Genomic DNA, 16,892 nt, shown 5'->3' on the forward strand with positions numbered 1-16,892 from the left:
AAAAGTTATTGGTTGTAGAACTACTGAATATTTTTTTTTATGAAGGTGTTGATTTAGCGAAGCTTATACTAAAAGCTATAATGTTAATGGAGGATTCTGGAGGGCAAGTTATTGGTCTTACATGTGACGGTGCTTCTACGAATAGGACAATGTGGAACCAATTAGGGGTATTATAAAATTAACATTTATATAATGCAATGTACTATATTTTTAATATCACTTTTTATTACTTTTATTTAAAACCATTAGATAAGTGCCAAATCAGAGTCCTTTAAAAACTATTTTGTTAATCCATTTGATAGCACAAGAAAAATATTTGTTTTCTCCGATGCCCCGCATCTTATAAAAACAATTCGAAATCGTATATATGAGAAGAAAACACTAAGAGTATGTAATCATATAATATGTTTCAAAGGTTAAATATATCCATTAATACTGATATTCTTAGATTCACCCTAATAATGCCATTATTAAGTGGGAACACTACCACAGTATTTTTAAAATTGAGGAACATTCACTCCTAAAAGTTTGCCCAAAACTAACAAAAAACCATTTTGAGTTAAATAACTTAAGTAAAATGAAAGTAAAATATGCTGCTCAGGTAATATTGTCTGTTTTGTGTTATATATATATAATACATAGAATATTAATTATATTTCAGTTGTTTAGTATGTCTGTAGCCAATGGAATGGAATTTTATAAAAAGAAAAAGTATGATTGCTTCAATGATGCAGAAGACACCATCAAATTTACCATTGTAGTAAATAATATGTTTGATGCCTTAAACAGAAAATTTCCTGCTGAAGGAATACGAGAGAATAGCAAAGACTTAGAGGTTTTTATTATGTGTTGTGTGTTTCAATTGTCTTTTTGGGAACTGGATGCATGTGTTATACTGGTTTATTTTTAATTGTATAAATATCCATTAAACAATGTTTACTTTATTTATTAAACTTCAGGTGTTAAAACAAACGTTAGAGTGGATTAAGTGTTGGGAATCTAATTTGACAAAGAATTTAATTGAAAAAGATAATTTTTTAACACAAAATACTGCTGATGGTTTAAAAATAACAATAGCCTCAACAATAGATGCAGTTAATTACTTACTTAAAAAGAAACATTTTTCTTATGTACTGACATCAAAATTTAATCAAGATTGTTTGGAAGTAATGTTACTTAATTTTACTAAATTTCACGTTTTAAAATATAGTATCTATGAAATCATTTTAAATTATTACAACAAATAAATAATATTATATTTCAGAAATTTTTCGGAATAGTGAGACAAGTAGCAGCTGGTCCTAATGACCACCCATCATGTCCATCATTTCTTCAATTATACAGAATGCTTTCACTTAACTCTTTAATAAAACCTCCAAAAAGTGGAAACTGTATGATTTTTGAAGGTAATGTAAAATATTGCATGATACTTAAAAGTGAAAAATTAAAAAAATATATATTTTAGATAATACTCCTATTATTACGTTAGAAGATTTGAGAGATGTAAAAAATTTAAATGATAGCTCATCCGTTAGATCTGAAAAAATCGAAAAGCTAAAAGAAAAGCTGAATAACATTTCTGAAGAAGGATGTTGGGATGTAGATGAGATTTTTATAGAGCACAACTATTCTGACTCTTCCGTATTTGATTGCATAGTATATTATTTAGCTGGGTTAGTTTGTAAACATTTTATCATTATAACAAGGAATTAATTAGCCAATTACTTTAAATTGTATTAATTTCATTTCATTTATTTTTTGTAATAGATACATGGCAAAACGCATGACAGTTAAAACTAAATGTCAATTATGTGCTTCTAGTATAAAAACTCTTAACACAGCTGAATATGATACTAATGCTGATTTAATAATTGCAAAAAGTAGAGGATACCTAACACATCCTAATAGTATTATTTATAAAATTATAAAAACTCTGGAGTTGTCAATATCACAATTTATCAATTCTCCAAATGCATTTGAGGAGATTTGCGAGGACTTTTTGAAACAAAAAATTATCTTTGACTTTCCATGTGCAGCACACAAACAAAATGTTTTGACTGATATATGTACACATTATATTATAATGAGAATGCGCCAGTACACATTTATTAATAACCAGAAAAACAAAAAATTAAATAAAACAAAGAAGAAACTGGCTAAATTAGTAAACACTTGATATTATAATAAATTTTAAAAAAATGTGTGTTTGTTATACAAAGAAATGCAAAAATGATATTATTTAACGTTGCAACTAGTATTTGTTATAATAATAATTTATAAACAGGGTTGTATTATTTTATTTTATAAAACAAGACAACAAAATTAATAATGAAAAATTGTTCTTTAGTATTTACACAATTAAAAATTTAGATCCTGAAATATTACCAGATTATCTCTAAAGGACTAAGAACGATGATAATAATTATTTTAAATCGTGATTGTTATACAGGTTGTAGGCGTCAATAAAAAAAAAAGCTAAATATTCTTAAAAGTGGTAATGCTGGTTTTGTGGTTTGTCCGCTAAAAGCGCTAGGAGTGATTTGCACATAGCAATTCTCAGCGAAGACAGTTTGGCGGTCACATTATCAGGGCTCGTTGGGCAACCATATTATCTTAAATCGTGGTACGCATTACACTTTTCGCGCCATTTACCAATGTACAGTTACAACGTCCACACATTACGAACCCCTGATAAAAGGGTTAAGCCCGGTGGAGGTAAAAAACACGTGACATCATATTTGATAAAATATATTTTTCTTCCATGAAAAAATCATGGTAAACAACATTTCTGGCTGTAAAAACATGCGGTATCAACAATAAAAAACACTAAATTTCGATATTTATTTAAACTTTCAATTACTCAAAAACTATAAAAAAAAATTACCTTTAATGAATAAAATATAATGTATAAATGGTAATCTATCGGTGAAACACAATAATAGACTTATGACGTTTTTACACAATAAAAATATATTTATTTAAAATATGCTACAATAATCTCGAAAATCAAGTTTTTTCAGTTGTTTCACTTTTTAAACGGGCGTAAAGGTGTAACAAATTATGTATATGGTAAACTAAAAATCAACTGTCGCCTATCGTACATGGTATATGATATACATAGCACACCTATACTAGTATCGATTCTTCTTCTTCTTCGGGTAAACGGCAGCTAGAACCATCCCGTCAAACACCCCTCCCTCCAACCATCTCTGTCGGATGCTCGGACCTTCCAATCTGATCCTCCACCTAAGGCACTTACATCTTTTTTAACCAGATCTTCCCATCTCATACGAGGCCTTCCCAGTGGTCTCTTCCATACTGGATCTTTTTCTAATACTATACGTAACAAAGGATTCTGACTACGCCAAGCATGCCCAGTCCACTTTAGTCGTTTACTCCTTACTGTCTCCAATATATTCGGCTTTTGGAAAAGTAATTCCAGCTCATTATTCGTTCTTATCCTCCACTCATTGCTATTGCTATCTTTCATCGGTCCATAAGTCTTCCTTAGAACTTTTCTCTCCCATACTATCAGCTTTCTTTCATCTTCTTTTCGTAGTGGCCACGTTTCCGCTCCGTAAGTTATAACTGGACGCAGTAATGTCGTATATAGCTGTATCTTAAGCTCCCTCGATAAAGATCTGGATCCTAGCAGTTTTGCTAGTCCATAGTAAGCTCTATTGCCGGCAAGTATCCTTGCTGAAATTTCCTTGACTATCTCATTCTTTTCAGTTATAACTGACCCTAAGTATTTAAACTGCTTGGCTCTGCTGAAAACATAGTTCCTTACATTCAAGGATAAGTACACACCCGCAGTGTCTCGTCTGCCAACGACCATGTACTCCGTTTTGGTTTCGTTTATCTGTAGTCCTACTTTCGATGCCATTCTTTGTAGACGGTCGAACAGTGATTTCAGTGCGTTCGGTGATTCTTCCATTAATACCAAATCGTCCGCGTACGCCAATAGGCCTATTGAGGAGTCCTGCAGTTTCACTCCTTCGTCGGGTAGTATCGATTATAATACCATTTTTATCTTAGCCAAGTTGGTTTGGTTTGTTCTGGCCCGGACATCTTAAAACATTTTTAATCCTGTCCGGGTTTTAATAACATAATTTTGACCCGGGCTTGGTTGGTCCGAGTTACAAAATAATATTTTACATGTCGGTCCGGTCCGGATAAGTAGTATTTTTCTATTTCATGGTACGGTCCGGACCAATTTTATTAGGACCGGACAGACTGCTACTGAGTACCACTTCCCAAAAAATGCAAGCATAAAATATGTACTTGTTGAATGGGGGATAATACATGATTTCTCTTTGTATGATGAACTGTACGGCTGACAATGTACTCCAACTTAACCGAGTTCAATCTGAACTGTGCGTTGTATTCATATCGAGCAATACAATTATTAATAATTCTTAAACGGAACATTATTTTTCGGCGAATGATAAAATTTTCACCGTCGCTGTCTAAACTTAAAAACGAGGATGACCACATTTTAAAAAAATTCTTAGTGTTTAAGAATAAATATAAAATAATATTAATAACAATTGTCACTTAAAAAACTATACTCCCAGAGACTAGTCAAATTGTTATCATATTTTCAATATATTTTAAAAATCATTGTTGTTTATGAAACGAAAAACAAGTTTTTTTACAATATTTTCCAGAATTTTTTTTAACTTGTCACTTGTATATTATATGAAACATAAATTTAACAAGTGAATAAAATTTACTAGTTTACCTATGGTCAAATTCGACTATTATGAAAGAGTAGAGACTCCTCGAGGACACACCTACAAATGCCCAAAGATTACCCTAAAAAGTCCCTTTGATATCGGAAAAACGACTCCTGATAATAATAACGCAAAAATAAAATTCTATAAAACCCATATTCTTTTCTGTAAAATTCGTTTTTTGACGTTTCTATTAGAATTACCACTAGAGATTTTTATATCATTATTTAATATTGACTATTTCTAAATTATGTTATTAATATTATAGTTTTGTACAATTGTAAAATTGTGAAATACAATACTTATTCAGAATACTAGTTGTGAAATAACGTTTGTCGAATCATGACAGTTGGGACGGTGCCAAATATTGCGTCCATTACGGTTAGGTACTTGTTTTGTGTGTCATTGCCACAATATTATAAGATGTTATTATTAGGTATACCGTATACAATGACATTATTGTTATTATGTTATTATCTTACCGCAATACAATGCGTAAAACCGCAAAAGGTTCGGACGTAAACGATTTTTGAGACGAGACCCCGAACAAAAGGTATCGATATAATAAAAAGACATATCCATGTCAATATAAGACGGGATGATAATAATATTATAATTCTATTATCGAACGTTGTTTATTGTTGCTGAGATCCTAAGCGGTTACATGGGCCCGTTCACTTACCGTGTAAACAAACGACACAACAGATGTTGTAGAGGAGATTTTGGATTATTTTTTAGGGGAGAGGACACTTCTTCTTTTAGAGCCGCGGTCGTGCACATTATTATAATGGACATGATAATATTATTTCGTAGGGACCGTTAAACCGCATTCGATTATGTCACCGCAACAAGTGAACGCCAACATCTGGGCGGTTCGGATGACCGATATCGGATAATAATATCTCGTCATCAATAACAGCTAATTTAATATTGTGTAATAAAAAAAATTATCCATCAGGACATATTTGCACATACTTTAGCCGCACCTGGACAGGTCGATAGATTTAGTTGTAAGACGGTGTGTAGCCATACGAATAAATAAATAACAAATAATCTGATGATGAAAATTCGACAAAATGGTCTACGTTTAACATTTAAGTATTAAATAAGAGACGTTGCTTTTGACGGCTTGTGTGGTGAAATTTACATCATAAATTACGGATTATTCAGCAATTAAAACAATTTTACAAAAAATAACACCATATCTGTTAAATAGGATGTAATAGTATTGTCACACAAATTAGTACAACATAGTGTACGTATGAACTTAGTCACTACAATAATTAATTAATATATTATGTTATATATATATATATATTGCATGTTTATATCATGTGAAAATAAGAGTTTTGAATTATGAATTTAAAAAGAATTCTAATAAAAATATTCATTTAATATTTATAAAAAACGAAAGTAAATTTTATTTACCAATAATTATCGTTGTCGTCATATGAACTATTTGTTTTATTGTCATTATAAATGTATCGTAAAAAGATGTACTATTTAAGAAAATATAATATATATTTTCAATATTTTAACACAGTTTATTTTTATATTGTTTGAATTATGCCGTTTGCGGTTTGCCGGAACCAGGTTCTAAGATAACCGTTAATTCTGATAAACGTTAGTTGTATTTTAGTTACTTTTATTCTGATAGGATTGGCAGACTGATAGAATGTGATTTTATATTTTGTAGTTTCGGAGTTGGTCACGCTGATAAAATACAAATTTGTGTTATCATTTGGAAGAACTCTTAGCTTTATAATTTTTTGGATGAACGTATAGTTGCTTCTCTCTAAGGGGAAAACTAACGATTCCTTTATTTTGCATTAAATATTTTTTTTCTTATTTTTAAGAGTAAAGGAGGAAAGAAATAAAAAAATAAACTATTTAAATAAACTCTTAACCACAAAAAGAATACTCTATAGCGTACATATGTACTTCGCCATTTCGGTAACAATGCTATGGTTAGTATCCACTAAATACTCCGCATCTGGAGATTTGTGTACTTTTTGGTTTTTTATGTTCCTCATGTGTTTTTTAAATCTAATAATGTCTTAACTACATAGCTGTCAACACATTCATCACGTTGTATTTTATAAATCTCCGACTTTTCCTCTTCCCCTATTTTATCTTTGGTGCTACCTAAAAAATAGTATACTAATTGTACTCGCTTTTTGAAATCTACACCGGTGTACGTTGATGCTATAATATTTTGTTATTTTAAATATTTAAATGTTGGTCTTCATATGATAATTATTATTTAAATCGTCATCTTTAGCATATCTGAGCTCCGTAGTCTGTATAAATAATTTTGTATTTATTTTTGATGGTGTTGAGACCTGTTCACCTAACTACAACACCACTCTTCCGACCATTATGATATGTTGATTATGAACACCATGTTGTTGGTATCTTCAAACCCGCCATACACAGCTAATATATTTATCTTTCTTATTATTCTAATATCCTTCTTATCGTACTAATTTTTTAACTGTACAAATTATATATTTTTTCTATGATTTATTGTGAAATATTGTAATTTATAAGCTCTGAATTGTTTAGTTAAACTTAATAGCATTCGAATACACTGACACTGACAGCTATCGCTTGCAATCGCACTAATTGGCAATCCTGAAGTAAGGTAAATAAACCTGTCTAAACAAATCTTTGATTCCAGGTACTCTAAATATAACTTAAGAACAGCAGATTACGATATCGCGTGGTTGGGCTACTGGCCAACACGTGAGGCTACAAAATGTTGTAAAGATAATAATAATAACAAACGATAGTTGGGGGTTTATTATAATGTTTTTTTAACTAGAATAATTAAAACATTTTACATACAAAAATAATTAATTTATAGAAGGAAGTCTTTAAAACGTTGGACCTATTATAGTAAATAATTCTGAGTTTTGCTAAGTATTTCCATTGAAAGCAATGATTTATTATTGCTTAGTCCAAAGAGCCAAGCAACGGCAGACAAACTACCATCTAAGTATCCTTGTTTTTCTAAAAAAATATACTACATTGCTTATTTAAGTATTTTTGTCTACCAGGTGTCAACTTTTTTATCTAATTCTGATAGAAAAATAGAAGAATGTTTGTCAGCACAAATCCTGAAGATGCCCAAAAATTTTATAATGATATTTTTAAACAAAACATTGGAATCAAACAATAATTTTGAAGATGAAAATGGTGTTTTATTATATCATTAATGATCGATAAGTTAAATATGATCTCATGAAGAAGCATTAATGTTTCTACAGTTCTTAATATTTTACCAGGTTATTGTAATTATTACCAATTAATAGTTCGTGTCAATATATTTTGCTAAGTTATCAATTTAAATACATAGTGAATGGTGTTCAACTTAAAAATAATACTACAATCCTCCTGCCCTAAACATGACACTTCAATAACATTAAAAATAGCTATCCAAAACTGGATATCGACCAGTCAATATTTTTAGTTCATTATTTTCAATTTAAATAGTTAATGAAATCTATGCGTTACCATTTAAGTTTCAAAAGTTGCTATTAAAACAACTATGTTGGGAAGAGGTGAAAACAAAAAAAAAAATCGTAAAAATTGTGTAAAAAACTATGAAAAGAAAAAATTTAATTTCTTGAAATAAATATTTATTTTCCATACATTACATTTATTTTTTAATTTATTATTACTTAAAGATTAAGTAAATATAAACAAATTAATAAAATGTATTGTAATATTTTTCAAATCAATGAAAATGATGTGTTATGAAAAAAAATGTTTTTTAAAAAAACTATTACTTTTTTTTTTAGACGTATGAAGTCCGGAAATCACACGTTTTGCACCAAATCGAAACATGTAAACCTCTAAAATGTGATAAATATGATGTTATATTTTATGAGCGCTTTTCATTTCTGAACTCGTATCAACCCAACTCTGTCCCTAATGTTTACGGTTCTCACATGGACTTCATATTTTCCAATTAGAATTTAATCGGTCGTTACCTTATCAGATTTATTTGGTACCATTAGACTCTTACAATCCGGCATTGTTAACTCAATTACAGTGTAAAATAAACCCATCAACACGTCTGTCCTTCGTCGTAGTACTATATATCTTTAATTACGGTAATCATAAACAAATGTCACACTATTTAGGTTCTAACGATTGTTCGAGTTTGTGTGACATTAATATTGCGCTTGATTTTAAGTATCATAAATATTATAAGTATAAAATAAGTAAGCGACAGTAAGTGAAGATAAATAATGTTGTTTTCTCTTATGTTACCACCTTGCAATGTTCGATCGGTAGTTGCTTCTGATCCTGGAATTGATATCTGGTCCAGCGACGCCAAATAGTTATTTTGTGTGTATCCAAACTGATGCAACATTTAAAATTAGTTAACCCAGAAACATGTTACACGGACTTTTATAATAACATTTTTTAAAAATTCACTTTTAAAAGTGTTTTAACTTCGATAAGGAACTGAGAATGTGTGCATCACCTTTTTCAAATCACTTTTACCAAAAAGTAAATTTTAATTATTTTGTTTGATTAAAATTATATAGCTTAACAAATTGTACTACCGAAAATCGTAGTATCATTGTCTGTGTTTATCTGATATTTACTAATCTATTAGAATCAGATAATAAGTCGAAAGTTAAAATAAAAATACTTCAAATGCTTACCAAACAATACGCATGGATTTGCCAGAATCCATCGTAACAGAGACCTAATAAATGTACAAGTTTAGGCAAACGAATTGTTTAATTGTAATGGTAGAAATTCAGTTAATATGCAATAAAAAAATAATTGGAAAAAACATATATTTTTAAGGTTTGGTACACATATGATATTACAAAAACAAATGTATAAAAAAAAAACAACATTTGAAAGTGGAAAATATGTGTTAATATATTTGTATAATCATTCACGTTCTTACAAATAAGTGCAAACAAAAAAACAAATACTAATACTTTAAAAAAAAATTCACAAAAACTTTATGTTAAGTCCATATGCAGAAAATGATTAAAAAACCTTTAAATTTTATATACTTTAAATGCATTTTGTTATTTCTTATGCTGTAAATTTAATTTTTTAAATAAAATGATAAAATAAAACAAGAAAAGTAGATAAATTGTAGTAACGTTTAAATTTAGTTAATTTTCATTTAATAAAGATTGTTTATTGATACTGAGGTGATATAATATCACGGCACGTCGTGACCTACAGTCCATTTATATATGATTATTATTATATTATGTGTAATAATTGAACCAGTTGGTCAAATATCCATTTTTATTCCATTTACCGGTGACTTTTATGCATAGTCGCATTGAGTGGAATAGACTCATATATTTAAAAAATATATACACTAAGAAGGGGATCAGTATGTACAGCTTTGTTAACATGGGTAGCACAAAATAAAAAATGGCTGTTAGTGTCGTTTTCAAATTGTTCCATGCGCACATTGCGTCGATTTCAAAGTTGCTTGGTTTGTATACCTCCATAAGTTGGCTATCAATCATCCATATTACTACAAACAATCGTTATCGTTAAAAGCGTTAAATATTATTATATTAAATTCTATGAGCCCCGATCGATTCGAGGTTCAACTATAGCGTGTCGTCGTTCAAGATGCAACAGCAGCTCATATCTGATTTCAAGTTGGCCACACTGTTTTTTTTCAATTTACGAGGGAAATCCACGGCTTATTTTATACCTGTACACTTAAAAAAGGTTAATACTAAAATCAATGTAGTGGATTTTTCTATACATGAGTTGTGTATAAATATAATTTTAGGTTAAATGACAAGATAGTGGACTCTATGAGAAAATGTTTTTTTACTTTAAGACGTGTCCACTGTGCTTTAATCTACTCTGCAGGCAATCGACTGACGGGCTCGGAATTATCATAAAGACAATAGATGACGCTATAATCGAATAATCATCATAACGTCATAGAATGGTAATATTGGTAATTGAAACGGACTTTTTTTTAATCTCCTGTCAAGTTTGGAAAAATGAGCTATGAGGTTGCATCTTAAGCGACGGTATCTCTAGACGGATGTCGTTATTTTAATAATTTTTTTTACGAAAGACGACGATGGTAGTTATAATTCATGACCATCAAGATAAGCTGCTGATTATTTAATGTATTTTTTGTTTTTCATGACTAATGTGCTTACTCAGTAGTTCCAAAAAAGTCCAAAGGTGGCGGTAACTGAATTTGAACCCTACTGCCATGAGGATGCTGATGTAAAACAAGTAGAATAAAATGTTTATATGTCCCATTTTGATCGATCGCACGTAAGCTGAAAGACGAAAAGACCTATTAAATCTAATTAAGCAAAAATAAATAAATGACAAATGTATTTTTTATTATTAAGTATAGGTGACTTTCGTGTACATAATTAGTAGTCAATTTGGTTGCAAATATAGGTACATCATATTATGTGTTTAGACAAAAGTAGGTACAGGTATATACCGGGGGATTATTTTAACGCCCTACAAAATGTTTAGCAAGTTATTTTTTAATTAAAAAGTTAATAGAACATATACGTTACCATTAAGTTTCAAAAGTTGTTATAAAAATAATTAGTTTGAGAAGGGGTTAAAAACCTAAAAACTCGTTGTTTCAAAAGATGATAAGACTCGAGAAAAAACATAAAAATTTGAATATGGTCAAATATTGTAATACAGCATGAACAAACATGTTTTGAAAAACGACAACATATCAATTATTTTAAGTGAAAACTGGTGTAGTGCGTTAAGAAATCACAGGGTATTGTTTGGAAAGAGAGTGTTACATATTTTGGAAGTTAAATTTTTTTCCTACTATAGTTATCCTACTATAGTTATCCTACTATGTCCCTATTATAACATGTGCTATATTTACTAGGTAGGAAGCAGGAAAACAGACTTCCGGCCAAGTAAACTAAATTTCGATTTTTTCATGACTGGTTTGATATGTCGAATGATTTTATTTGTTGACAACGATGTATAATAAATATATTACATTATGGTGCTTAGTTAGTTCCTATATTATATCACGTAATTTAAGCTTATGTAGAAACATTTTTTTTTTTTTCCTAGCTACCATTTACACCGAGTTTACGAAGGGTTTTTGTTGGGATATCAGTATTTTTTTTTTTTTATATTATAATATAAAAATAAAGTAATAACCGTCAGTATTATTATTAGCAATTTATACACAAAGACAACACACCACAAGGTACAGCACAATACACAACAAACAGCTGTAGACATAACAATGGTGGGGACTCCCCCGATCCGACCCCTCACCATCGTGCACAACGTCTGGCACCGCGCGGTCATCATAATAATTTTTTTACTAAAACATGTATCTGGAAACCTCAGAAATGTTGTACTACTTTTTTGCTTGTAACTAAGAAAGTATTCAACCAATCGATAAGTTAGTTTGTTCGATCCGATCTACACGACTTTCCCAATCTATTGATATCTCGTATGTGCATTTCTGTCCAGCCCTTAGCCCACAAATTCATTCCGAAATTTATGGTAAAATTTACACGCGTTTAATGGGATTGCGGTGTTTTGTGTATAGTATACACGCCCCGGTAAGCTTCGCGCCACTACCGTGTCGCTGGATTAAGTAAAAAAATACGTCTAACGCCGCTCACGACTATTCGGTTGAAATATTTTGTTAAAATAACAACGATAAAACAATACTCACTCGGATAAGTTGAACGATTAGGCCTTGAACAATTTTCTTTGAGTTTTTTCTGGACGATCGATGCCGGCCGAAGGACGTCTTATTCGTGTAAGGGTAGCTGCAAAACTGCTAGAGCGGCATATCCAGGGTAAACTACACATCCAGCGTTTTGTCCAGGCGTCGAAAGCGACGGTAGCGCTGTGCGTCATCAAAACATAAATCAATTCAGATGGGTCAAAGTTATTTCGACATTATTTCAAACGATCAATAGTATTTTTGCGGGCTGAGGCGTATAATATTTCACCGTGCTAATTACATTATCACTTTCTGCAATCATCCGGTTCTTTCTTTGCCAATTTATTCGCACAACCTAAATTATGTCGTTCATACATTTCGCCTCTTAGCATTTTATACTATTTACATGGTTCCTTGTAACATTCCTACACTATACATGTTCTAACGTTTAGTTTTCCTTATAATAATATTATACTATAAAGCTGAACTCGACCGATAACTGTTATCTGAGTAGAATGTTCCACAAAACCAAACGCTTGGATTATTGCGTAGGAACAATCTTGAAAAGTTTAAATGATAAAATATACACGAATAGTTTGTGCTCACTTGTGGGTCATCACCATAATAGTTATACATTTCCAAGTGTATGATAATATAATAAATATTTACAAAGTATAAAAATAAAACAGAAGCTAACACGTATGCAATGATTTATTCAGTTTTTATATGTTTCGATATTAATTTTTGGACACTTCAGTATGAATCGTAAAAACACATTTAATTCTAGCTTAAAAGTTAAGAAGGTAGGTTTCACAATAGTTTATTATGTATGTTGTTATTCCTGATATTATTTTTTTGTACTACAATCTTAGCAAATTTCTATAAACGACATTATTCACAATTATTTATTTTTATTAATTAAACGTTTTTATTTAACCAAAAAAATAGATACTATTTGTACACTTTATTTCTAATTGTTCCAAAAAATAATTTTTACTACTAATCAGTGAAGTAGTAAATTATTAAAAAAAAAAAAACTTACAATATTTAGGTTTTTTTAAGAGTTGTTGCAATATGTGGACAACGCGAATATCATAATTTGTAAAAATAAATCAACAAAACAAAAACATATTTCTATTATGATTTAATGATATTTTTTATGATTATCTACATGTTTTTACATGCTTTTCTTTAGTTCGCTAACACGTACGTACGTTTGTACGGGTATTTTTCAAATCTTGCAAAATTAATTTTACCCACTTTCCGATGTTGTAGAGGGCTAAAACTTAGCTCAGACACTCATCTTGGATGACAATACAATATCACGTAATCACATTGGGACTCGGACATCTAGGTCGCCTTACACAGGGTCAAATGTGGGGGTCATTACACTAAAATTTCATGTTTTTCCAAATCTTCCAAAATTAATTTAGTAATGTATTCAGCAATCATTAAATACCTTTAATAGGACTAAAAACTAAAAATATAAATTTAAAAAAAACTTTTTTAAAAACATGCTTTCCTAAAAAAAAAAATAGTAAAAAGTAAACTAAAAAGTAAAAAATTATTTTATTACAAGAACAATTTACCATTCAATTGTAGCATATTTTATTTAAAATGTCAATTACTTTGAAAACAACCGAAAATTAACTACAATTTTAAATAATAAGCATCTTTAATTTTTGACTAAAAAGATTTACATTAAAAAGCGTGGGCCCTATTCAACAAAGTCCCTGATAAATTTATCAGATAATGTTTTATATTGTAAGTTTTTTTGTAATTTAAATTTTATTATTTATTTTGTTTTGACCACTAAGTTCATTAAATAATTTTGTCCGGCTTTTTCATATAAATACTTTCTCATATGCGCTGTTTGTATTGTAGTATTTTCATAATATTTTTAGCTTCGATGCAAAGCGAGAAGGTATTGGTTTTACTCTGATGTGGGCTTTTTTTTTCGCTGTATACACTGTAACTTTTTTAATACTAGACCAATTCCTTTGAATAGCAACTCTATAAATCACAAATTTTGTCTAGTTTGTACTTTGGGGGGGTAAAAGTTGAAAAAGTTTAAGTCTTCATAGACGAAAGTTGAAAAAACAAAAAAAAAACCGTACGAGTTTTTAAGTTAGAACTTTTACTGGCTATAGTATCGAGAAAAAGAGTCGGATCGAGTTGAAATGTATAAGAAATATTTATTTGTTATGCCCGCGCACGTCAGTTTTGTCAAATTCAAAATATACCCATTTCCCGCCCCCCTAGGGGGGGTACAAGTTTTTTTGTTTTTCGGGGTTTTTAGCCGTAATTTTAAAACTTTTGAGTTGAAAATTTGCCAGTAGTTGGAACTCATATGTATCCATAACATATTAAGCGGGTGAAAAATTCGGCACTACAGTTTTTTTTTAATTGCCGGAAAACCGTGTTTTCGCACATTGCGTATATTTTAACAAAAACACCTAAAATCTTTAAAAAAAATTGATCAAATCATTAAAACAATTTTATTTATATCTATACAGAATGATACTATTAGGTTTTGTGCTCAAGTACCACTCTTGACTTAAAGTTTACATAAAGTTTAATTTTTTTTTTTTTTTTTTTTTTTTTTTTAACTAAAAACCCAGTGTACCAGATGTGAGAAACGAACAGACACTAAAAACTATCAGTTGGTAACGTCTATCCGTGTTAGATTAGTTTAGGGCCCAATGATCGGTATCATAATATTGTGTTTATTACATGATATCACAGGCGACTAAATCGTGTAACTGATTATAGTAGACACTCGATTTATTGTGAAAAAAACCTGGTCGTGTACTTATTAAGACACTTAATGATTCTGATACGACAAAACCACTGTCGTTATCTCGTTATTTTATAGCCTGCGTTATATAACCTTACCGAAGGTTAACTATGAGTATTTAATGTCCAACTACCTGCAAATAATGAAGAGGAGTGTTGTTTTTTGGATTCAGATTAAGTGTTGGTTTTTATGCAGTATACCGACTCAAAATGTTTTTTTTATTACACAATTTTTTTAAAGGAAAACTAATGTTTTGTATATTGTTATACTGTTATTCATTTAAAGAGATTCACGCTTGATTGTTTAAATTGTCTAATATTAGATAATCTGCTTCGTGCTAATTTTATTTTTTTAGTTTATCAACTTGTAGCTCTAATTTTGTAAAAAATATTTCATTATTTTATTACTATGTACTATTACTTTTAAGATAAATTTTAATAATAATTAAGTCATAAATGATAATACTTTATTTTATGACTAGATCAAATCTTGTAAACATTTAACATCATGATACTGCTCCTATGCTATCATTAAAAAAACACAATTTTTAAAAACTCCATTAAAGGTTATTGTTAAATAACAGGCAACAGCCGACTGCTAGTGGCTATACACGTTAGTAATATTTAACCAATAAGTAATAAATGTAGGTAAAATTTATTGTTTTCTCCATCACAGTACCAGTATACGATTTATTTTAATTTAAATGTAAGAAAATCGATTTTTCTTTAGAAAATAACAAGAAATTAATATACAGGATGAGGCAGTAAAACGGCGATTTTCTAATGTATTTAAATGGTAAAACCCGTTTCACTAACCCACCCTTTACATTTTAAGGATCTATGAAAAGGTTTTTTTAGTTGCATTTTATTTTGTACATTGTCAATCTAGTAAAATAGAAGTATAATATAGCTTTGAAATAATATAATCTGTGAAGTATAAATAGTTTGTGTGAGATTGCTATAATGGAAGTATATAATACATAAATATTAATTTTATTGAGAATAAGCGATTATAATTTAAACTATGGAGTACAAACGATTGAAACATGAATCGTCGACCATTCCAACAAAATATAACAAGACATTGTATTTGTGTTATTTGGTCCACTAAGTTTTTGCAAAAAAAAAAAAAACCAGTACAGTGGGGTCGGTGCATAGTGGGGACGGAGCATAGTTGGGTCGGGGCATAGTGGTGACGGGGAGGTCACAGGTTTACAGGAATTTTTAAATCTGAAAGTGATAAAATCACTTTCGAAAAAACGCTTCGATGCAAATCGGTAGTTAGTATTTTCAAGCCAGTACAGTCCAAACCAAGCACAGTATAAACCAGCAAAGTTAGAAAGTTTTAAATGAAGGTTCTGTATTTACAAATGAGCATCAAAGCGTTTATTTGAAAGCGATTTTATTCAATTTTATCACTTTTACTTATAATAATTCTTGTAGACCTGTGACCTCTCCGTTTCCTCATTGCTTTGATTACATTATGCCAATACTCTACTGTACTAGTCCTCTCGGATAAAATCACTTTCAAATAAACGCTTTGATGCTCATTTGTAAATACAGAACCTTCATTTAAAACTTTCTAACTTTGCTGGTTTATACTGTGCTTGGTTTGGACTGTACTGGCTTGAAAATACTAACTACCGATTTGCATCGAAGCG

At 30.0% G+C, this 16,892-nt stretch overlaps 1 protein-coding gene and 1 long non-coding RNA gene across 2 annotated transcripts; one reads left to right on the plus strand and one right to left on the minus strand.

Moving 5' to 3' along the window:
• Nucleotides 1-1,154: 1,154 nt before the first annotated feature.
• Nucleotides 1,155-2,176, plus strand: LOC126845444 (uncharacterized). The gene is made up of 4 exons (XM_050584098.1): nucleotides 1,155-1,166; nucleotides 1,265-1,406; nucleotides 1,466-1,673; nucleotides 1,768-2,176. The coding sequence occupies exons 2-4, from the start codon at nucleotides 1,346-1,348 to the stop codon at nucleotides 2,174-2,176; spliced, it is 678 nt and encodes a 225-aa protein (XP_050440055.1). The 5' UTR covers nucleotides 1,155-1,166; nucleotides 1,265-1,345.
• An 8,037-nt stretch (nucleotides 2,177-10,213) lies between these two features.
• LOC126845446 (uncharacterized) lies at nucleotides 10,214-12,712 on the minus strand. Its single transcript, XR_007686774.1, has 3 exons — nucleotides 12,442-12,712; nucleotides 10,916-11,041; nucleotides 10,214-10,263 (listed from the first exon to the last, which is right to left on the minus strand). It is a non-coding gene; the product is annotated as an uncharacterized LOC126845446 (long non-coding RNA).
• Between the last annotated feature and the right edge of the window lie 4,180 nt (nucleotides 12,713-16,892).

This window comes from Adelges cooleyi, unplaced genomic scaffold (genome assembly GCF_023614345.1).
Source record: "Adelges cooleyi isolate 19-005CV unplaced genomic scaffold, UGA_ACOO_1.1 ACOO_flye_CR_arks_rails_tigmint_CR_PRNA_785, whole genome shotgun sequence".
Lineage (NCBI taxonomy): Eukaryota > Metazoa > Arthropoda > Insecta > Hemiptera > Adelgidae > Adelges > Adelges cooleyi.